We start from the raw sequence: 22,236 nt of genomic DNA, 5'->3' as shown, positions 1-22,236 counted from the left end.
ACACAGACACACTACACAACAGGTATGCGGCTATCTCTGCAGAATCACGGCTGCAGTTTTCCCTCCCTGTGCCGATCGTTTCGGATTGTAACCCGTTTAAAACGTAATAAGCGGGAGAATTTATTACGCCGGCCCGCGGGAGCCCCCCGATGACATTACCGACAAATCCAGATTGATTCGCTAATCCAGGTTCAGTTGTTAACTCCGCGGCAACTCGATTAGGCCGGCAAGCCTTGTGCCGTGGCGCTCGTGAGGATTACCCCCGCTATCAGCTCGGCGGATGGGACGGAGATTTAATTAGGCCTAACGAAGTTACGCACCTACTGCATGTGTCCGTTTTATGGATGGCTGTGTGTGTGTGTGTGTGTGTGTGTGTGTGTGTGTGTGCGTGCTAACCTGGTTAAAGTAGGTGGCAATCAGATTGGGCCCGACCTGGGTTGGGCGCACGTTGAGAGCCATTGTGATTACTCCGGTTTCGGCTAATCGGGTTCCGCGCCCCCCCCGCCCCCGCGTTCTCCCTCGCACATTAACCGACCTGATGGATTAGCTCGCGGAATTGAATAAGGCTAACGCAATTGTTCTCACGCTCGCTTTTAATTGACGCAGAAGCGAGAGACAGCCCAGAGGCGGAGGTCTGAACCAATGCGGGCGCCCGATGGAGGTTCCGCCGTGAACGCGTCGGTTTTGGTTTTAATTCGAACCGGCTCACTGAGACACGGCGTGCGAGTCCTCCAGGCCCTACACACATGTTGAGTGCACTTTCTACTTCACAAAACATTTACTACGCCTTTGTTGTAGATGCTCTGACAGCAGCTGTATTTGTACATCAGGCGGTGGAGGAAATGGGTCACTTCCGCCACCAATGGTCACACTGTGTGAAACTGAGGGGCGTCCGGGTGGCGTAGCGGTCTATTCCGTTGCCTAGCAACATCGGAATCGACGGTTCGAATCCCCTCCCCACAGACACAACTGGCCGTGTCTGCAGGTGGGAAGCCGGATGTGGGTAGGTGTCCTGGTCGCCGCGCTAGCGCCTCCTCTGGTCAGTCGGGGCACCTGTTCGGGGGGGAATAGCTTGATCCTCCCACATACTACGTCCCCCCGGTGAAACTCCTCACTGTCAGGTGAAAAGAACCGGCTGGTGACTCCACATGTATGGGAGGAAGCACGTGGTAGCCTGCAGCCCTCCCCGGATCGGCAGAGGGGGCGGAGCAGCGACCGGGGCGGCTCGGAAGAGCGGGGTGATTGCCAAAGTACAATTGGGGAGAAAAAGGGGGGAAACATCATCGTTCAGCATTCCTCACCCCTCTATACTGGCACAAAATCCCCCCTCCGACTAGCTTCCTCCACCTAGCTAGCGCGTCCTCAGTATTTAGATGATTTCTCTCTGTGTCCTTTCTTTTATCCGTTCTATAGTAAGATAGCAAGGTGCTAGAAAAGTGTTATTGCTCTTAGGGTGGCGGTGGATCACAAGACGTAGCATTAATGGGGTTTCGGTGGAATATAAGTATAATTGCAATTGTAAGTATAATTATAAGTTTAATTATAAAGGTTTATCTGAAAGTAGGGAACGGAATTGACTTATATCTCTAGGCTGCACTGTGTCTAGACGAGCCGGCATGCTCTGTGACATCCCGTGTCAGTATGGCATGGCTGACACCTCCCTTTGTTTGTACCGCAGTCTGTGCTGAGGGTGCTCGAGAGCCCCAACAGCTGGGATGCCTTTCGGCGAGCAGGAGGTTTCACCGGACTGCTCTCCATGGTGGTGGACATGGAGGGAGCGCTCTCCGACTCTCCCCAGGGGTCAGGTTGGAAGACTGTGGGGCGACAGGAGGTTTTGGACCTCCTCCTCCTTAACCTCCACATCTTGGCCCTGGCTGTGCACCTCCACCCGGTTAATGCACACCACTTCCAGATGGGGGGCTTTTACGAGAGGCTGGCAGAGGCTCTGCTGCAGCTCGGCTGCTTCCAGAAAGAAGTCCCCGATTTGGCGAACGAGGATTGGTCCCAGGGTTACCATCCCAGGACGGCAGAGGACAAACTTTCCCACGGGAGGAGCTTCCACCAGTTTGTTGAAATGGCAGGGGCCCCCGAAATGGCAGGGGTGACCTCTTCCTCCGGTATTCCCTGCCTTGAACCGAATCTGCCTTTTACCCTCCAGGCTTGTATACGGCTGCTGTCCTACCTCGACCAGTTCGCTACAGGAACTTACGCGGCTGTGGAGCCGAACTTGGGGGTAGAGGCGGAAACCGAGAGCGGCGGAGAAAGGGAGGCGCTAAACGGAGAGGCCGGGATGCAAGGCGATTATACAGGCTCTCCCCGAGTTCACTTTGCATCAGACTCGCAGTGCCAGGATGACCCACAAGGGAGGTCCAGGAACACGGCGTTCAGCATTTCCTCAGTCTGCTCAGAGTCCCAATCCAGGTGAATCTGTTTGTCTGTTTTGACAATTTTACACTGTTCTCTGAGGCACTTTGTAACCTTGTTTAGAAAAGTGCTATATAAATAAAGTTTATTATTATTATTATTATTATTATTATTATTATTATTATTATCATTATTATATGAGGGAGGTGTGGGAACAGGGAAGTATGAGGAGATGAGGGTTCAAAGGAGAGATAGCATAGGTGTTACATTTGCTTTTTCTCCTTCTTCCCATCCTTCAGGTTTATATGTGATCATACCATTCTTCACCCTGGAGCGATTCGAGTCATCATGACTCTCCTGCCATCGGTGTTTACTCCAGAGGATCCACAGGTGCCTTGCTCAATGGAACATGTCGCATCTTTATACTTAAAGCTACAATCCTGAAGACCGGTTCTTATGTTTGACAACAACACTTATGGTGATGCTGCCAACTGCTGTGGTGTTTGACCCCCCCCGGATCTCTGGGATCTGGGGGGGGGTCCATGGTTATATGTTATTATATAATGATTATATAAATATAAATAAGTACAGTATTGGGATGAGTACTGTTATTTCCTAACACACAACTAAATTAAATATAATAAGAATCTGTCACCTGAAATGTTTCAAAAAATGAGGTGTGAAATATTTGAAGGAGTCTTATCTGAAAACTAGTTTTGGTTCGTTATTATACCTTACCAGACGGATGAGATGAACCTCAGCTCGATTCTTAAGCATGGAAGTTTTGCATATGGTAGCAGATATCTTGATATATGATTAATGTAATTAATAATAGTAGTTTCCATGTCGGCGGGCACTAATAGAAGGTATCTAAAGGCCATTTGTTTGCATGATAATCTCTATGATATTAGCTTCAGACCTCGTAGTTTAATGTAGGATAGGTTGCCCTTTACATATTAGTGTTGAGTCACATGGTGCCGACTCAAGTCCTTACCCTCCATATCCTTCTCTGCCAGCTCTCTTTGGAGATCCAGTTTTCGGTGGCGCACCATGTCCAGGCCATGGTCAAGTCTGAGAGGAACCGCCAGATCATGTGCGAGGGGGGTCTGGTGTCTACTCTCCTCACACGCTGGAGGAACACATTGCTAGCCCCAGACCACCCTCTCCACCTGCCTGTCACCCGCATCTTGGAGAAGCTCTCATCCCAGGCCATCACCCTCTCGGACTTCAGGTCAGAAACACTCTCACCAGCAACGTGCTACGAGGAGTTTTTCCACCGATTATTTATTTTATCTTAATTTAATCTTGATGCCTCTGTATGACCGGCTTAAGCAAATGACACCGTCAGTGGGGAAGTGAAAGAAGGTTGAATCGGTTCATCTGGACACGATGTTTATTGACAGACACGTTTCATCACTCATCTACTAAGTGACCTCTTCAGTCTGAAGACTGAAGAGGTCACTTACCTGGATTACTGAGCATCCATCAAGACAATAGTGGGAAGATTAGAGCTGCCATTTGAGTTCTGCAGATGAGAACCTATTACATGAGTTTGATGTTATTTGTTCTTCCTCAGGAAGTTCCTGTGCTTAGGGGACCCTCTCATGTGCTTAACTGACAAAATGACCAGATCATCAGCACGCCAAGGTGATCTACTACACATCCTTCCCATCTCAAATGCAACATTCGATGACTGTGTATTTCCACACGCCGGGTCTTTCTGGTGCTCCTAGATAACACATGTATTGGTGTGTAGCTTTACACCCTTGAACCCCTTCCCGTTCTAAAGGCTGGTCTTCAGTTCAGCGGGTTATAGTTGCTGCAATCCGTGGGAATGACATTTGCCAGTCAGGAGCAGGAGCAGGGACTTCTGGTTTGCACTAAGAGCAATGAGCGACCGGTCATCATTTGCAGTAGTCATTCCGTCCATTGAACTTTGACCTGATCGCTGGCTCAGTTGTCATCAGTGCTCTTTCAGCATGCGGTTTAACAAGACCGGGTTAAAACTTAATGTATAGCTGGACCGCTACTACATCTAGAACAACCAGGATTTCACTCCTACCTACAGCGGCCATGGGCAGGCAAAATGACCGCCGGATTTTAAACTCCATATTCTGTCAAAATAAATACCCACTTGAGATATTAATGCATTACATATGTTAGTATGTCTGTTAAGAAACTAACTGATGCCAACAATAACATTTTAATAACTTTTAGTACTATTTTTCAAACAATTCAAAATGGCCGCCGTCCAACGCCTGCGAATCCTGCAGCGCCTGGGTGGGAGTCATGGTGCATCTGTAACCAGACTGGTTGGACATCATCACACATCAAGTTTAGACCATTTCTCTCCACTGGAGGGCGCTAGTGTGTTTCTAGGACAGAGCAACGAACTTCACGAAGGAAATGACGCGACCAGCACGCGACATAAATAGTGACGTGACGCGCACGATGACGCGCAAATTACGCGCGGTCATTTTGACCGCTCATGGTCGTTCTAGGTAGATCTTATAACTTTTTTGTGCAATTGATTTAAAACTCATTTTAATGCAAAAATATGCAATTTTAGGAGATTTCAGGGAGCGGCAGGTCTGTATCTTTTTTCTTTTTTTTTACAAAGTTATTAAACTTTGAAAATCCAAGGCGGTCAAAATGACCGCCTTGGCGGCTGTTTTTGTGCGACTGCGTCGTTGGCTTGGCTGTGCTGTTGAGGGCCAGCCAAATGTTTGCTCTCCAGTTCTTTTCTGTGTCTATTTTCACCTGCACCTTTGAGTTCGGCATCTATGTGGTAAACTGATTTTTGGACTAGATTCGTTTGTCCTAGACTTTCGAGTCATTTTTTTCTATTTCAACTATGATTTGATTCTTGCACCCGCATTACAATTCACCACCACCTGAGTGCCACCAGCGTGTTTTCTTTTCTTATTTTACTGACTATCAATTGTCACGATCCCATTACATTATATTATTATTTTATTATCATATTATTTTTTATATATCATATTATATAATATATAATTATATATAATATATAATTATATAGTATATGTGTATAAATAATATATATTATATTATATTATATTATATTATATCATATTACATTATATTATTGTTAGTCCAATCATCACATCATCCATTTACAATGGTCATACTTTTATCAAAATTTTATTAAAAACACCACATCTTGAGAGCAAATGACCAAACTTCCACGATGTGCCCTGTTATCATTCGTGTCTTAATATTCTTTATTTATTAGTGAAAGCATCCAAAATCCAACTTGACTGGTGATGGGATTGTCGGTGATGACACTGTAGTGACGCTGATCGGGCAATGTAAATCGCTGAACTATAAAACTGGCCTTCACCTTTTGCATCGATTAACCTTTCTAATGAATTCCAAAAGACGCCGGTGCGGAGGCGGATGGCTCGACGGGCGGTTCGGAAAAGAGACTGAAAAAGTCCTTCAGCCTGCTGAGCTCGTGTGAGTCGGCCGTAGGCTCTCCTCTCCCCGTCCACCAGATGATCAGCCTCATCTCCATGACCTCGCCGCGCAGCTTCAGGCCCCACCGAGTCTCCTCCTCGCCCGCCTTTGTGGAGTTCGACATGAGCGAGAGCGGCTACGGGTGAGTCTGCGGGTCACCGGGTTCACAGTGTCGCTCGCTGTAAGATTCACCGGCCAGTGGTTCTCAACGGGGGGGGGGGGGGGCCAAAAGGGGCCTCGGCAACCTGCTGCAAGGGGGCGTTGAGATGTTCAGAGATGATTGAAAGCTTCAATCACAGACATCGAGACATGAGTAGTTATTCAGCAAAATAAGCAACAAGAAGCCGTCGGTTAACTTTTTATAGAAAATGTAACGTTCTTCAATCCCTGCGGATGGCGCACTCTGATTTGTTTGCTTTGTTGTTTCTAAACCACTCTTACAGCTACAGGGTTAAGTGTGATAAACTTGACTAACTGCATTGGGGTGTGCGTAGATGGAGTCGTGATGAGGAAAGGTGGAGAAGGACATCATGGCTCCTGTCTGGGCACGTGGGACTTTGAGGGCAAAACACGGTTACGAACTACTTGTATAAACAATTATGTTTTCTTGGTCTGTCTTCATGCTTTCTGCAGCTGTCTGTACTTGCCCTCCATGGCCACGGTGAAGGGGGTTAACGCCGATTCAATCTCCACGGGCGGGGTAGGAGGAGGTAAGAGGAGGCTGTTGGCGCTTGATGAACGTTGAGTTTCGCTCGTAGACGAATTCAAATGAACGAGCGACGCGTTCTGTGTCGTTTCCAGACTGCCGGGGCTTCCCTCCCGTGGCCGGTCTGTCATATTCCTGCTGGTTCCAGATCAACAGGTTCAGCTCGGCCTGCGATTCCCACCCCATCCGCCTGCTGTCCGTGATCCGCCACATGTCTCGGGCCGAGCAGCTGTACATCTGTCTGTCCGTCTCTTTCTCGGCCTACGATGGGTGTCTGGTTATCTCAACGGAGGAGGAGGCCTACACATTCCTGGGTGAGCCAGATAAGGGCGGTGTCGGTATTCGCCCCGAGCAAACTTTGCATCGCCTTTATTGATTGCCGAGACTACATTCTTAACTCTAGGTTGCATGGCGTCTGATGGGATTAGACTCCCGGCAGAAAGGGAGTGCTACAGTTTTCAGTTCCTCCTCCTGCACGGGCTTGGATCTGCACTGGGCGGGAGTTTGGTCCCAGTCTCATCCAGGAGATCTGTGCTGGAGCAGATCATGGCTTCTTCTGATTGATCAGTGTCGGCCGAATCAAACCCCAATCCTTTGTTTATTTTACCCCCTTGTGCTTCACCACAACATGCAGCAGTCGCACATGTGCTCTATTTATCTATTTATTTATTTATTTTTGGGATTTTTTTCCCCCACCTTTTTCTCCCCCGACTGTACTTGACAAATTACCCCGCTCTCTGAGCCGTCCCAGTCGCTGCCCCACCCACTCTCCAGACTACCACATGCCTCCTCAGATACATGTGGAGTCGCCAGCCGCTTCTTTTCACCTGACAGTGAGGAGTTTCGCCAGGGGGACGTAGCGCGTGGCAGGATCACGCTATTCCCCCCTAGCTCCCCCTCCCCCCCCTTGAACAGGTGCCCTGACCGACCAGAGGAGGCGCTAGCGCAGCGACCAGGACACTTACCCACATCCGGCTTCCCACCCGCAGACACGGCCAATTGTGTCTGTAGGGACGCCCGACCAAGCCGGAGGTAACACGGGGATTCGAACTGGCGATCCCCGTGTTGGTAGGCAACGGAATAGACCGCTACGCTACCCGGATGCCCGCATGTGTTTTAAAGCCACTTCACAGCTGCTTGTACTGCCTGCAATGCCAGGATTTGTCGAGGCCATAGTAGAAGAAGTGATAAGACACTGAATCATTTGGAGGAGAACAGTGAGTCCTCATGCTGCCGTTGGGAGCGACTTTTCTGCCTGGTCGGTGTTTTCAGATCTGTAAGAGCCGTTGCATCTCATGTTATTTCAGCAGTTTGTTGACTTTATTTTGTTAAAAAAAGAAAAAGAAAACCGTTAAAGGACAGCGAGGATGCAATTTTTTTTTGTCTTTATTCAGGGCTGTGAAATTGTCAGGTGTATCTCACCTTGTAATATTTTCTGCTGGAAAATATGAATAGCAGTTTTTGTATATCTAATATTGTAGATAGCGGTTGTTTAATATTCTTATACGAAGTGATTCAGAGTGAATCGGCTATAGAAAAGTGAAAAACGTGGTCCCTGGTCATTTGCACACAGACACAGATTGTTTGTAAGTGACAAACCAACAAAATGTCCAAACTGGGGCATCCGGGTAGCGTGGCGGTCTATTCCGTTGCCTACCAACACGGGGCTCGCCGGTTCGAATCCTCTTGTTACCCCCCGGCTTGACCGGGCGTCCCTACAGACACAATTGGGCCGTGTCTGCAGGTGGGAAGCCGGATGTGGGTGTGTGTCCTGGTCGCTGCAGTAGCGCCTCCTCTGGTCGGTCAGGGTGCTTGTTCAGTTGGGAGGGGGAACTGGGGGGAACAGCGTGATCCGCCCACGCGCTACGTCCCCCTGGTGAAACTCCTCACTGTCAGGTGAAAAGAAGCGGCTGGCGACTCCACATGTATCGGATGAGGCGTGTGGTAGTCTGGAGCCCTCCCCGGGTCGGGAGAGGGGGTGGAGCAGCTACTAGGACGGCTCAGAGAGCGGGGTAATTTGTCAAGTACAGTTGGGAGAAACAGGTGGGAACCCCCCCCCCCAAAAAGTGTCCACACTGACTGAGCGAGTTGCTCTCTGCTTGCGTATTCAAATGTAGATATGATGGAGCCGGAGGTGAGCACGCCCAGCTCCATGCCCACCTCGCTGAGGTTTCGCTGCTCCAGCATGCTGGTCCCTGGTCAGTGGCTCCACCTGGCTGTGGTCATGGCCAAGGATGTCAAGAAAAGCTGTCGGGTGTCGGCCTACCTCAACGGGAAGACAGTGGGGACAGCAAAGGTAGAGCAAAAGAGCAGGAATAATACAGTAGTGAAAACCTTGTGATTATATGACGATTTTAAGTATTATTGGACAATATGGCACTTATCTGATCATGAACTCACCACGGCACTCACCACTGAGGTCTGACCTCATGCCCCGGACAGACTACACGGCTTTCTAATCATGTCAGACTGTGGAAAGATAAGGCACCGCACACTTTACGCTTGACATTTGCAGATTTCTAGCCTTTCAAGTCTTAAAGGCACACATCCACCTGCTCACACTACACAAGCATGTTAACACCTGTCTAGAGTTACTGCTACTACTACTACTACTACTACTACTAAGACCGGTCTAGAACTACTACTACTACTAAGACCTGTCTAGAACTACTACTACTACTACTAAGACCTGTCTAGAACTACTACCACTAAGACCTGTCTAGAACAACAACAACTACTACTACTACTACTACTACGACCTGTCTAGAACTACTACAACAACTACTACTACTACTACTAAGACCTGTCTAGAGCTACTACTACTACTAAGACCTGTCTAGAATTACTACTACTACTACTACTACTAAGACCTGTCTAGAACTACTACTACTAAGACGTGTCTAGAACTACTACTACTACTACTACTACTACTACTAAGACCTGTCTAGAACAACAACAACTACTACTACTACTACTACTAAGACCTGTCTAGAACTACTACTACTAAGACCTGTCTAGAATTGCTACAACTACTACTACTACTAAGACCTGTGTAGATCTACTACTACTACTACTACTACTACTACTAAGACCTGTCTAGAATTACTACTACTAAGACCTGTCTAGAACAACAACAACAACTACTACTACTACTACTACTACTACTACTACTAAGACCTGTCTAGAACTACTACTACTAAGACCTGTCTAGAATTACTACAACAACTACTACTACTAAGACCTGTCTCGATCTACTACTACTACTACTACTACTACTAAGACCTGTCTAGAATTACTACTACCACCACTAAGACCTGTCTAGAATTACTACTACTACTACTACTAAGACCTGTCTAGAACTACTACTACTACTACTACTACTACTACTAAGACCTGTCTAGAACAACTACTACTACTACTAAGACCTGTCTAGAACTACTACTACTACTACTACTATTATTACTACTACTACTAAGACCTGTCTAGAATCACTACTACTACTAAGACCTGTCTAGAATTACTACAACTACTACTACTACTACTAAGACCTGTCTAGAATTGAGTCTTAAAAATGAGTCAGATTTGATTCTTAAAACCCTGCACACCACAACATGATTGACTTGTGATTGATAACGTGTGACTGACATCATGTGATTGACAACTTGTGCCATCTGTCCTTGGTGACCTGCAATATTTCGCACATACTGGTGCAGAGTCTCCATGGTTGTGAATATCCTGTCGTCCTGGTGTCAGATCAGGGTTATGATCTGCATTTAAATCCTCTACCATGACCCCGGCAGAGGAAAGGTCACTTGAAGGCTGTCTTTCCCCTAGCAGATGCGGTATATTCAGCCTTTCCCGGGCCAGTACGCCTCCATGGATCCCACAGCTTTGATTGACGTGTGCGCGTTGATCGGGACGCCGCCGCTGTGGAAGGAGCACGCTGCGCTGGTGTGGCGAGTGGGTCCAACCTACCTGTTTGAGGAGGTGTTGAGTCCTGAAATGGTGGCGACCATCTACACACAGGGCACCTCCTACCTGGGAAACTACATGGCTCTGCGCAGCACAGGTGAGTCCGAGGTGTAAATGGTACTGTAACTGTTAACGACAGGAATGTGAGGGCTGTTAATGGACGTGCTTATCTGATACCAATGTCTTCATGTATTACCATTGTTTGAAAAATACAGTATAACTTGCCCTTGATCAGCCGCAAGCCATAAATTAAAACTTAGGGTAGTTTGTCGTGTTTTCGTTTTGTTGTTCCGAAAAGGTCAGCAATTCTACCTTATCAAATTGATCCTCCTCTGACGCTCCTCCTGAGATTTCTTCCATTCTTTTTTCCTGAAAATATTTTTTTGCGGAGTTTCTCCCTCGTCAGAATCCAGGGTCTAGGGATAAGGGGCACCACACGTTGTTGTTTATTGCAGTAGTTCTCAACTCCAGTCAACCATCAGTATTGCAGGTTTTCTATTATGCCATTAATTTCAGCTTTCCGGGCAACCAGGTAGCGTAGCGGTCTATTCCATTGCCTACCAACACGGGGGATCCCGGTTCGAATCCCCGTGTTACCTCCGGCTTGGTCGGGCGTCCCTACAGACAATTGGCTGTGTCTGCAGGTGGGAAGCCGGATGTGGGTATGTGTCCTGGTCGCTGCACTAGTGCCTCCTGTGGTCGGTCGGGGCGCCTGTTTGGGAGGGTGGGAGGGGGAATAGCGTGATCCTCCCACGCACTACGTCCCCCTGGTGAAACTCTTCACTGTCAGGTGAAAAGAAGCGGCTGGTGACTCCACGTGAATCGGAGGAGGCATGTGGTAGTCTGGAGCCCTCCCGTGGTCGGCAGAGGGGGTGGGGCAGCATCCAGGATGGCTCAGAAACGTGGGGTAATTGGCCGGATACAATTTGGGAGAAAAGGGGTGGGGGTTCAGCTTTCCACTCTGGGAGGTTTTAGATCTGGCACAACAGGTAAATGTAATATTTAGCTACCTGGTAGAACAGAAAACCAGCGGTACTGGTAGCACTGGTAGTTCCTGCTGGTTGTCAGACATTTCTTCTCCTCCTGCGTGGTGCAGTGATGTGAGACGGCTCCACTGAACCTAAGTCTGTTGTGTCGATTGTGCTTGTGTCCAGGCCTTGAGACGGACGCTGAGCATCCTTCTCTCAGGCTGGTTCCTGAGGAGAGGATCTCTTTTGGCATCAACCCCGCCGTTGCCACTGTAACCACCGTGGCACAGATCAGAGAGGATTACAACGAAGTGGACTGCAGACTTATTGCAAAAGAGGTAAGTTGGATCAGAGCCTACTGTACCTACTGTACATGTTTGACAAGCAGGTGCTATGTGCCAATCTGTATGTATCGTCGCAGCTGGGGATACCCTCTCGGGATCAGTCCACCCCGGTGTTTCTGGCTCGGAACATCAGCCAACATCTGAGTGGCACAGCTCGCACCATAGGAGCAGCCCTCGTTGGCCATTTTGGTAAGCACAGTGCTCTTGAAGGGTCTCTTTTTCCCAAGCTGATTCTTCCTGGAACATTTACTAAGCTGATGGACGCTCTCTCCTCCTAGGTGTGCGTACCTTTACCCCCAGAAGTGCGGCTAATGGTTTCCTGTATGTGGGTGGGCCCACAGTGATTCTCAGTTTGGTGGCGATGGCGCCAGATGATAGTTCTCTCTATGCAGCCGTGAAAGTCCTTCTGTCAGTGCTGGAGACCAGCCCCACCATGCAGCAGGAACTGATCCGCATTAACGGATATAAGGTCCGTCCGATCTTACTGGGATGTTTGGAGTAGCCACACATGTAGAGATGAAAGTCATTCAACTAAGGCATTTTAAACTTTCTGGTCCCACTTTAAAACAAGGCATGCTTTATAAAGGGCTTATAAGTCGTTACTAATTACCTTAAGAATGGTAAATAACTCATTTATTGATGCATTATAAATCTGTAATAAAATGTTGGCAGTAATAAAGACTCTTTGGGTTCCCATACCGGGAGTCCACATTTTACAAATAAGAGAGAGGCTCTGTAGACGGTCGCTCTGAAATCATGTGACCTGTGAGGACTGTTGAGTCACACTTTTAGCTAGTTAAGTACAAATAACACGGCTCAAAAATGACCTACATTGCATACACAAAAGTTGATTTTGTGCAATAATGGTGACAATTAGAGTAACAGAATCAGAAACACTTTGTTTCCCCAGCCCACAGCAGTGCAACACAAAGACACAAACAAATATCCAAAACTACAATAACTACAAGAACACATACATCCAAACTAACACATCTAAACTAAAAAAAATCACTGTGTAGGAGAACAAACGCCAGCCAGGATGCCTGTCAGAACAGCCGGTCTGCATGGACTAGCAGTTAGCTTAGCCTGCTCCACTTCGGCATCCTGTCAGACCGCCCTCGGTGTTTCCCCTTCCGGCACAGCTCCGGTCAGGGCCGTGGTCCTTGGGCCTACAGGATGCAGCAGAGCAGACCAAGCTCCCTCAGCCGATCCAATGCTCCTCTCCCAGCCAGACACCTTCGACACACCTCCCCGCACTCCACACGACGACACTAAAGACACAGTCAAGGCTAGGCGAGGCCACCACCAGACCGCCCTCGGTGTTATCGGAACTGCCGGTCTGCATGGGCTAGTAGCTAGCTTAGCCTGTCCCGCTTCCACGTCCTGTCAGACTGCCTTCGGTGTTACCTCTTCTGGCACAGTGGTTAAGTTCAGGGTGGAGGTGAAGTACTAGTTGGTGAGGGTGCATTACCCATGCAGGGTCCTAACCTGGCAACCCAAAAAATCTTCTTATTAATGTAGTTTAACATCGGGCGCCTCCGTAGTCAAATGGTTACAGTGCATAGCACATGGTCACAATCGTCATCAGTTCGATTCCAGCCGGCAACCTTTGTTGCATGTCATACGCCCCCCCCCCCTCGCTCCCATTTCTTGTCGATCTTTCACTATAGGTGTCTAATAAAAAAAGGCCAAAAATCCTCTTTTTTTTACCCCCCTTGGCCAATTACCCCACTCTTCTGAGCCATCTTGGATGCTGCTGCACCCTCTTTCCCCCCCCCCGCCGATTCGGGGAGGGCTGCAGACTACCACGTCTCCTCTGATACATGTGGAGTCACCAGCCACTTCTTTTCACCTGACAGTGAGGAGTTTCACCAGGGGGACGTAGCGCGTGGGAAGATCACGCTATTGACTGACCCCTGAACAGGTGCCCCGACCGACCAAAAGAGGCGCTAGTGCAGCGACCAGGACACATACTCACATTCGGCTCCCCACCCACAGACACGGATGGCCAGTAGTGTCGCCCAACCAAGACGGGGGTAACACGGGGATTCAAACTGGCGATCCCTATGTTGGTAGGCAATGGAATAGACTGCTACACTCCTCGGACGCCACTCAGAAATAATCTTTAATGTATCTTAACATCTTTTTACTGATTTATAATGCGTTAATGAATGAGTGATTAACCATATGGCAAGGTGATCGGTAACCTTTATAAAGTACGTCTTGTGAAGTTCTACCAAGTGTTTTTCGTGGATGGCGGTCTTACTTGTGCTCGTGTCTCTGTATAGTTGCTGGCTTTCCTGCTGAAGATAAAGAAGAGTCTCATCAGCAGCAGAACATTCCAGCTGGTCCTGTACCTGTCTAGTTCACTGGACCTGGGCTCTGGACCCGCATGCCTACACAACACTGCTGCTTTCCAGGCCCTTCTGTGTAACCTGGAGGTATGCCTCCCTGACACTAGATTAGAAGCCAAACGGTTTGTTGACCCGACTTTAAATTGAAAATGTATACTCTGTCTGTAAACTTGTCGTCAGTGCTTCTTGCTGCGTGTTATAGTGACCTCCGGGTTTCTTTTCAGGTGTGGCACAACACATCAGAAAACCTGGAGCTTTCACTTCTGAATCACTTTGATGAAATCTTGACCTCCTCCCGGTAATATTCAAACACATCAGCACAAAACGATTGCAGTGGTCTGAACTCATACACAGTCTCTTCAGAGACAGCTGATGTCATGTAAATGAATGTAAATGTGAGTGAGTTGAGAAGAAATGAGCGAGTGAGTAAGTGAGTTGAGAAGAAGTGTGAGTGAGTGAGTGAGTGAGTGCGTTGAGAAGAGAGTGAGTGAGAGTGAGTGAGTGAGTGAGTTGAGAAGAGAGTGAGTGAGAGAGTGAGTGAGTTGAGAAGAGAGTGAGTGAGTGAGTTGAGGAGTGAGTGAGTGAGTTGAGAAGAGAGTGAGTGAGTGAGTGAGTTGAGGAGTGAGTGAGTGAGTGAGTTGAGAAGAAGAGAGAGTGAGTGAGTTGAGAAGCTAGTGAGTGAGTTGAGAAGAGAGTGAGTGAGTGAGTGAGTGAGTTGAGAAGAGAGTGAGTGAGTGAGTTGAGAAGAAGAGAGTGAGTGAGTTGAGAAGAGAGTGAGTGAGTGAGTGAGTTGAGAAGAAGAGAGTGAGTGAGTTGAGAAGAGAGTGAGTGAGTGAGTGAGTTGAGAAGAGAGTGAGTGAGTGAGTGAGTGAGTTGAGAAGTGAGTGAGCGAGGGAGTTGAGAAGAAGAGAGTGAGTGAGTTAGTTGAGAAGAAGAGAGTGAGTGAGGGAGTGAGTTGAGAGGAAGAGAGTGAGTGAGTGAGTGAGTTGAGAACAGAGTGAGTGAGTGAGTTAAGAAGAGAGTGAGTTGAGAAGTGAGTGATTGAGTGAGTTGAGAAGAAGAGAGTGAGTGAGTGAGTTAATTGAGAAGAAGAGCGTGAATGAGGGAGTGAGTTGAGAGGAAGAGAGTGAGTGAAGGAGTGAGTTGAGAAGAGAGTGAGTGAGAGAGTTGAGAAGAAGAGAGTGAGTGAGTGAGTTGAGAAGAAGTGAGTGAGTGAGTGAGTTGAGGAGTGAGTGAGTGAGTGAGTTGAGAAGAAGAGAGTGAGTGAGTGAGTGAGTTGAGACATGAGTTAGTGAGTGAGTTGAGAAGAAGAGAGTGAGTGAGTGAGTTAGTTGATAGGAAGTGTCAGAACCTTTAAAAATATTTGGCCGATGCAATTTGATTCTAAAATGTTGCCATGTGTCTAATCAGAGCTCAACGGACGCTGAGGAGAGCAGCACGGCTGAGCGAGTGGTTGAACTGTTGAATTAGATTTTTCTGTCTGTGCAAACAGAGTTTGACTGATATTCATACCCCCGTCCTCTCTCCTTACCCTCACTCTCCACTGTGACAGTGGTGGGAATGCGGAGGTCCTGCACACTGTGGGCCTTCTACCAAAGCTGCTGTTCCAGCTCTCCGATCCAGATGTGACCATTGCGAAGGTTAAGGTTACTTCCTGCATCATCCAGAGCCTCTTGGAAGGGCACTTCACTACTGTGGACTTGAGCAGGTACACTTGAGCAGAACAGTGTTTGCACTGAGATGCTGTGATGCATTCTGCCATTCACAGCTCTCATGGGAAGTTGTTGGAACCGCCACACTGTGTATTTTTATATGTGCCTTGTATATTGTTCAGGAATCAGAAATTCCGTTTCCCCCAGCCCACAGCAGTGCGACACAAAAGATAAAAACACACATCCAAAGTTCCCAAAAACGACACCACCGAAAACATACAAAAACAAAGAGAACAAAGCAAATAAATAATTAAATAAACCCCACACAAACAGTTACTAACAAAACAGTCAGCTCAGTGCAACACAGTCCAAAAATTCCACTGTCCAGGAGAACGAACACCAGCCAGGATCCCTGTTGGAACTTGTCAGTCTGCACGGGCTAGCAGTTAGCTTAGCCTGCCCTGCTTCCGCATCCTGTCAGACCGCCCTCGGTGTTTCCTCTTCGGGTGCAGCTCCAGGCAGGGCCGTGGTCCTTGGGCCCACCGGACGCGGCAGACCACGCTCCCTCAGCCGATCCAACGTCAGCTCTCCCAGCCAGACACCTTCGACACACCTCCCCGCACTCCACACGACGACACTAAAACACAGTAAAGGCTAGGCGAGGCCGCCGCCAGGCTGCCCTCGGTGTTATCGGTACTGCCAGTCTGCAAGGGCTAGCAGTTAGCTTAGCCTGCCCAGCTTCCGCTGTTATTGTATATTATTATTATTGTTACTGTGTATTTATTGTTATTGTACATTATTGCTATATATTTATTGTTATTGTATATTTTACATGTTGTATATCAGAAATGTGTTTGTGTTTGGTCAGACTTGGACTCTTCCTAGTCTACACTCTCTCAGCTCCTAGCAATTTAATTGAAAGCTGTTGGATCTCCGACGGTGGTCTTCCCGAAGACACAACAGGTACATCCCACTGTACACAGCCGAGCCTTTCAATCCAATACTGTGCTATAACCCCCTGATGACATACCTGTGGAGGCATGGAGAGGTTTAGGAGAGATGGCAGTGGGGTTTTTAACTAGATTGTTTAACACAATCTTGGAAAGTGAGAGGATTTCTGAGGAGTGGAGAAGAAGCATACTGGTACTGATTTTCAAGCATAAGGGTGATGTGCAGAACTGTAGTAGCTACAGAGGTATAAAGGTGATCAGCCACAGCATGAAGACATGGGAAAGAGTAATAGAAGCTAGGTTAAGAGGAGAGGTGACAATTGGCGAGCAGCAGTATGGTTTCATGTCAGGAAGGAGCACCACAGATGTGATGTTTGCTTTGAGAATGTTGACTAGAAGTACAGAGAAGGCCAGAAAGAGTTGCATTGTGTCTTTGTAGATTTAGAGAAAGCATACGACAGGGTGCCAAGAGAGGAGGTGTGGTATTGTATGAGGAAGTTGGGAGTTGCAGAGAAGTATGTAGGAGTGGTGCAGGATATGTATGAGGGCAGTGTGACAGTGGTGAGGTGTGAGGTTGGAATGACAGATGGGTTCAAGGTGGAGGTGGGAGTACATCAAGGATCGGCTCTGAGCCCTTTCTTGTTTGCAATGGTGATGGACAGGTTGATGGACGAGATCAGGCAGGAGTCTCCATTGACTATGATGTTTGTGGATGACATTGTGATCTGTAGTGAGAGTAGGGAGCAGGTTGAGGAGAGCCTGGAGAGGTGGAGGTATGCACTAGAGAGAAGAGGAATGAAAGTCAGTAGGAGCAAGACAGAATACCTATGCGTGAATGAGAGAGAGGACAGTGGAATGGTGAGGACGCAAGGAGTGGAGGTGATGAAGGCGTATGAGTTTAAATACTTGGGGTCAACTGTCCAAAGTAACGGGGAGTGCAGAAGAGAGGTGAAGAAGAGAGTGCAGGCAGGGTGGAGAAGAGTATCAGGAGTGATTTGTGACAGAAGGGTACCAGCAAGAGTTAAAGGGAAGGTTTACAAGATGGTTGTGAGACCAGCTATGTTGTATGGTTTGGAGACAGTGGCACTGATGAAAAGACAGGAGGTGGAGCTGGAGGTGGCAGAGTTGAAGATGCTGAGATTTTCACCGGAAGTGATGAAGGAGGACAGGATTAGGAATGAGTATATTAGAGGGACAGCTCAGGTTGGACGGTTTGGGGACAAAGCAACAGAGACAAGCTTGAGATGGTTTGGACATGTGTGGAGGAGAGATGCTGGGTATATTGGGAGAAGGATGCTGAATATGGAGCTGCCAGGGAAGAGGAGAAGAGGAAGGCCAAAGAGGAGGTTTATGGATGTGGTGAGGGAGGACATGCAGGTGGCTGGTGTGATAGAGGAAGATGCAGAGGACAGGAAGAGATGGAAACAGATGATCCACTGTGGCGCCCCCTAACGGGAGCAGCAGAAAGTAGTGGTAGACTGTGGTATAACCCCCCATCCACTATGATCCACTTTTTAAGACTGGGGGCTTTTACAACACATTTAGAAAAAAGTCACGTAAATCCCTGTGGTTTCCTGTGTCATCTGCCTTTAAGCCCAGAAATCTTGTGAAGCCAGTCCCATTTGGATCCGGAACCAGCTTTTGCTTTCACTCTGTGAACTTCTCAACTCGGACAGCTTAACCACTGAGTAAGTAGCCTGTAGCCTCAGCTGGTAAACTCGATATCGTAGAAATGATGCCTTGACTGTTTAACCATAGATCCCTTAGTCATCCATCTTAATGGTCAGCATATTTAACTATTTCATGCAACATAAATATGTGTTGATTGATTAGAATATCAATAATTAGTCAATAAATTTGCTCCTGAACAGGCAGCAGAAAGCCTTTTTTGACACACTGGGCAGCGACTGGTTCCTGCTGTTCCTTCAGCCTCACCTGCATCCGTCCACCATACGGCTCGGGCTGGTCTTGCTCACACACCTACTATCCAATCACAACCAGCAGAGCAACTTCCGGGAGGGCGTGTTGCCAGGAACCCTCGTGGAGGACATGGAGGAACTGTTTACTGTCATGGGTACGTAAATTGGATTATAACTACTTTGTTTAGGTCTGACATAGTATTACTGATACTCTATTTCACTGAGTGTTCATTCCACAGGTCGTGTAATGACATTTACAGTCACTCAGTCAGCAGATGCTTTTATCCAAAGTGACTTATAACAGAGTCAGAATGACTTATAACAGAGTCAAAGTGACCTATAACAGAGTCAGAATGACTTATAACAGAGTCAAAATGACCTATAACAGAGTCAAAGTGACCTGTAACAGAGTCAAAATGACTTATAACAGAGTCAAAATGACCTATAACAGAGTCAAAATGACTTATAACAGAGTCAAAGTGACCTATAACAGAGTCAAAATGACTTATAACAGAGTCAAAATGACCTATAACAGAGTCAAAATGACTTATAACAGAGTCAAAGTGACCTATAACAGAGTCAAAATGACTTATAACAGAGTCAAAATGACCTATAACAGAGTCAAAGTGACCTATAACAGTCAAAGTGACCTATAACAGAGTCAAAGTGACCTATAACAGAGTCAAAGTGACCTATAACAGAGTCAAGGTGACCTGTAACAGAGTCAAAGTGACCTATAACAGAGTCAAAATGACCTATAACAGAGTAAAAATGACTTATAACAGAGTTAGCAATTACTGGATGAATTTAATAGTACCAGTATATTTTCTTCATAGTAATCATATCATAGTAGAACTATATGCAATAGTACAGCACATTTGCTGCATAATAATCATATCATTTTAGTACTATATGAAATAGTAGCAGTACATTTGCTGCGTAGTACTCATATAGTCATACTTTATGAAGCAATAGTAGTGTATTTGCTACATAGTAATTTTAAAAAGTTAGTAGTTTTATTAAGTAGCTGTGGTATATTTGCTACATAGTAATCATATCATGCAAGAGTGCATGTCATGTGGAGTGCATTGTGTGTGTTTGTGTGTGTGTGTGTGGCGGTGGTGGTGGTGGTGGTGGTGGTGGTGGTGGTGGGGACAAGAGACTCCAAGTATAAAGAGATTTACATTTCCCGCAAGTCAGAACATGGGCGAATGGTAACGTCGAGTGCTAGTAGAAAAGGACTTCTCACACGTTTGACTCTTTCACCAGACAACCTGCGGGCCCATTCGTGGTCCTACGAGTGCCTCAGCACCACCTGTCCGGGCTTCGACATTCTGCAGGTTCTGCTGGTCGGCCAGTGCCACCTGCCGCAGGTGTACGGAGCGCTGGCCGCGCTGCTGCTGGGGAAGAAGGCGGGCCACGCCGCAGAGCCACAGGTGCGGCGCGGGGGTTGGGGGGGGAGGGGGGGGTAAGGCTTTTAAATGTGTGGAAATCCTACTGGGTCGCCATCGCCCCGATGCCGTCAGCATCCTCTCCTTCTGCGTCCCCCCCCGCAGGTGCATTTGGACGACGTGTTGCAGTCGGCTATCGACGGCCGAGCGTCGGCGTCGGTCGGCCAGCTCTGTCCCGAGCCCGCCGCCATACTTCTGGAGCTGGTCAAAGCCATTATCACTCAGGTGAGACGGAAGGGTCGAGTTCTGAAATTGTGAATTTAGGGGCGGGTAAAGCTGCTGGCCTTTACGCTGTTACGTCTGTTTTGACCCCTTTACCCCCCCCCTCGCCATCGACAGCCTGCCTCGAAGAGACAGTCAGGTGGCGACGCGTGGAAGCTGCGGTTCCCTGGGAGCGTGATGCAGTTCCTCTGTCTGCTCCACAGCCTCTGGCCGAGGGACCCGCTGTGGGCGTCGGCGGGGTTCCTCCATGTGCTCGCCGGCGCCGTGTACCCCCTCGACGGCTCAGAGGTCGGGGTAAGTAAAACGGCTCTGGGCGCGCCCATGAAAATCCTGACCCGTACCCGCCCCCCCCCGGGCCGGCCCTCATCCACCGTGTCGTCCGCTTCCCCTCAGGATGCGGCCGAGGACGAGGCGGCGGCCAGGATTCATCCCACCAGGAAGCAGGTGTGCGACTTCATCCGAATACTGCTGATGGACAGTCTCCTCAATGTCCCCGCCGGCAGCTCGCACCCTCTGCTGCTGCTGCTGGAGGTGGGCACACTCTTGCTTATGCACGCACAGACACACAAATGACCCCAGTAGTTATGAGGGGAATTGTAAGAACAAAAGAACTGCCGGCTGCAGCTCTGCAAGATTCCTCCTCGTCCAGAAGGTGCCACTCTTGACTCAGTTATTGCGTTAGGCAGCAAGCTGAGCTAATCCTGATATAAATATTCACCACTAGGGGTAAGAGGTTAACTGTAGGCCTGGACCTAGAGCCACAGTGAGGTAGCCTGAGATAGGTAAGTTACACACACACATGTCTATTTTCAGTGGCCAATCTACGTTTGAAAACTCTGAGACAAGATTTTGCCTTCGACGGGACCCCTGATATCCGTCAAATGTCCATTGTTCCCTCCAACAAATGAGCGCGTGCGATGCCGCGTGTCGGGACTAACGAGCGGGCGTTGTAGTTTTCCCCAGAAAGCGCGTCGCTGGAGCAGAGGCAGAGCTTCCAGACGGAGTTCCTGGAGTTCCTCATGGACATCATCCACGTGATCAGCCACCAGGAGGAGAACGACACGCACCTCAGCTCACACGGTAGAGCGGCGGCGGCGCGCACAAACACCCCCACGCTCCACTCCGGGTAGACCACGTGCTCGCACAGCGGCGAACTCACGGCTTTCTTTTCCCCAGGCGCCAAGAGTCAGAAGCCCCACGGACAGACGGCCACGCTGATGGAGAACGTCGTCCTCTTCAGCAAGACGCTCCTACACAAACTCTACAGCGGGATGTACTCGGGGGACCCGGAGCACCTGCTCACCTTCCTTGCGGATCAAATTGTGGTGGTAGGACACACACACACACACACACACACACACACACACACACACACACACACACACACACTCGCTCGCTCCAATCACAACATGTAAGTAATTCCATGATGGCCGCCGTGTGTATTTTAGGCGCTGGAGAGGGGCCAAGCCCAGAGGGAGAAGACGGTGTCGGCTCTCTACTCCTGCACCAATAAGGTCCTGCTCTATTTCCTGTCTCACTCCCGCCACTCCCCGAAAGAGCAGGAAGTCGTCATCAAGACGCTGCAAGTCTTCATGGAGCGCTGGGACGTTGTCATGGCAACCTACAACTCAAACGTCACCTTTGTCACCTGCCTCCTCCACTGCCTGTTACTGATACGATCCAACAGGTAGACATACAACGAAAGTACAAAACAATAAGACAAGATGAAAAATAAAAATAAAATAGAAAAAAAATATAATAAAAATAAATGAAATAAATTATAAATGTAATTATTATATTATATATTATATTATGATTATAAATAAATAATAAAAATATAAAAACATAATAAAT

The 22,236-nt window shown here is 48.0% G+C and overlaps 1 protein-coding gene across 1 annotated transcript in view; it reads left to right on the top strand.

Moving 5' to 3' along the window:
* The window catches only part of wdfy4 (WDFY family member 4), a 97,554-nt gene that overhangs the window by 33,665 nt on the left and 41,653 nt on the right, over positions 1–22,236 (top strand). Inside the window, exons 15-39 of the mRNA XM_056291505.1 lie at positions 1,679–2,421; positions 2,664–2,754; positions 3,381–3,595; positions 3,941–4,011; positions 5,767–5,986; positions 6,478–6,554; positions 6,646–6,864; positions 8,668–8,846; positions 10,388–10,619; positions 11,677–11,828; positions 11,912–12,023; positions 12,113–12,303; positions 14,123–14,275; positions 14,413–14,486; positions 15,741–15,896; positions 16,709–16,803; positions 18,385–18,478; positions 18,662–18,864; positions 19,979–20,145; positions 20,266–20,385; positions 20,500–20,670; positions 20,776–20,913; positions 21,336–21,462; positions 21,559–21,710; positions 21,831–22,069. Of these exons, the coding sequence (XP_056147480.1) occupies positions 1,679–2,421; positions 2,664–2,754; positions 3,381–3,595; positions 3,941–4,011; positions 5,767–5,986; positions 6,478–6,554; positions 6,646–6,864; positions 8,668–8,846; positions 10,388–10,619; positions 11,677–11,828; positions 11,912–12,023; positions 12,113–12,303; positions 14,123–14,275; positions 14,413–14,486; positions 15,741–15,896; positions 16,709–16,803; positions 18,385–18,478; positions 18,662–18,864; positions 19,979–20,145; positions 20,266–20,385; positions 20,500–20,670; positions 20,776–20,913; positions 21,336–21,462; positions 21,559–21,710; positions 21,831–22,069 (4,391 nt within the window). The remainder of the gene's footprint in view (positions 1–1,678; positions 2,422–2,663; positions 2,755–3,380; positions 3,596–3,940; positions 4,012–5,766; positions 5,987–6,477; positions 6,555–6,645; positions 6,865–8,667; positions 8,847–10,387; positions 10,620–11,676; positions 11,829–11,911; positions 12,024–12,112; positions 12,304–14,122; positions 14,276–14,412; positions 14,487–15,740; positions 15,897–16,708; positions 16,804–18,384; positions 18,479–18,661; positions 18,865–19,978; positions 20,146–20,265; positions 20,386–20,499; positions 20,671–20,775; positions 20,914–21,335; positions 21,463–21,558; positions 21,711–21,830; positions 22,070–22,236) is intronic.

Source organism: Lampris incognitus, chromosome 13 (genome assembly GCF_029633865.1).
Source record: "Lampris incognitus isolate fLamInc1 chromosome 13, fLamInc1.hap2, whole genome shotgun sequence".
NCBI lineage: Eukaryota > Metazoa > Chordata > Actinopteri > Lampriformes > Lampridae > Lampris > Lampris incognitus.
Note: the sequence above shows the minus strand (reverse complement) of the source record. Positions and strands in the feature narration are given on the sequence as shown.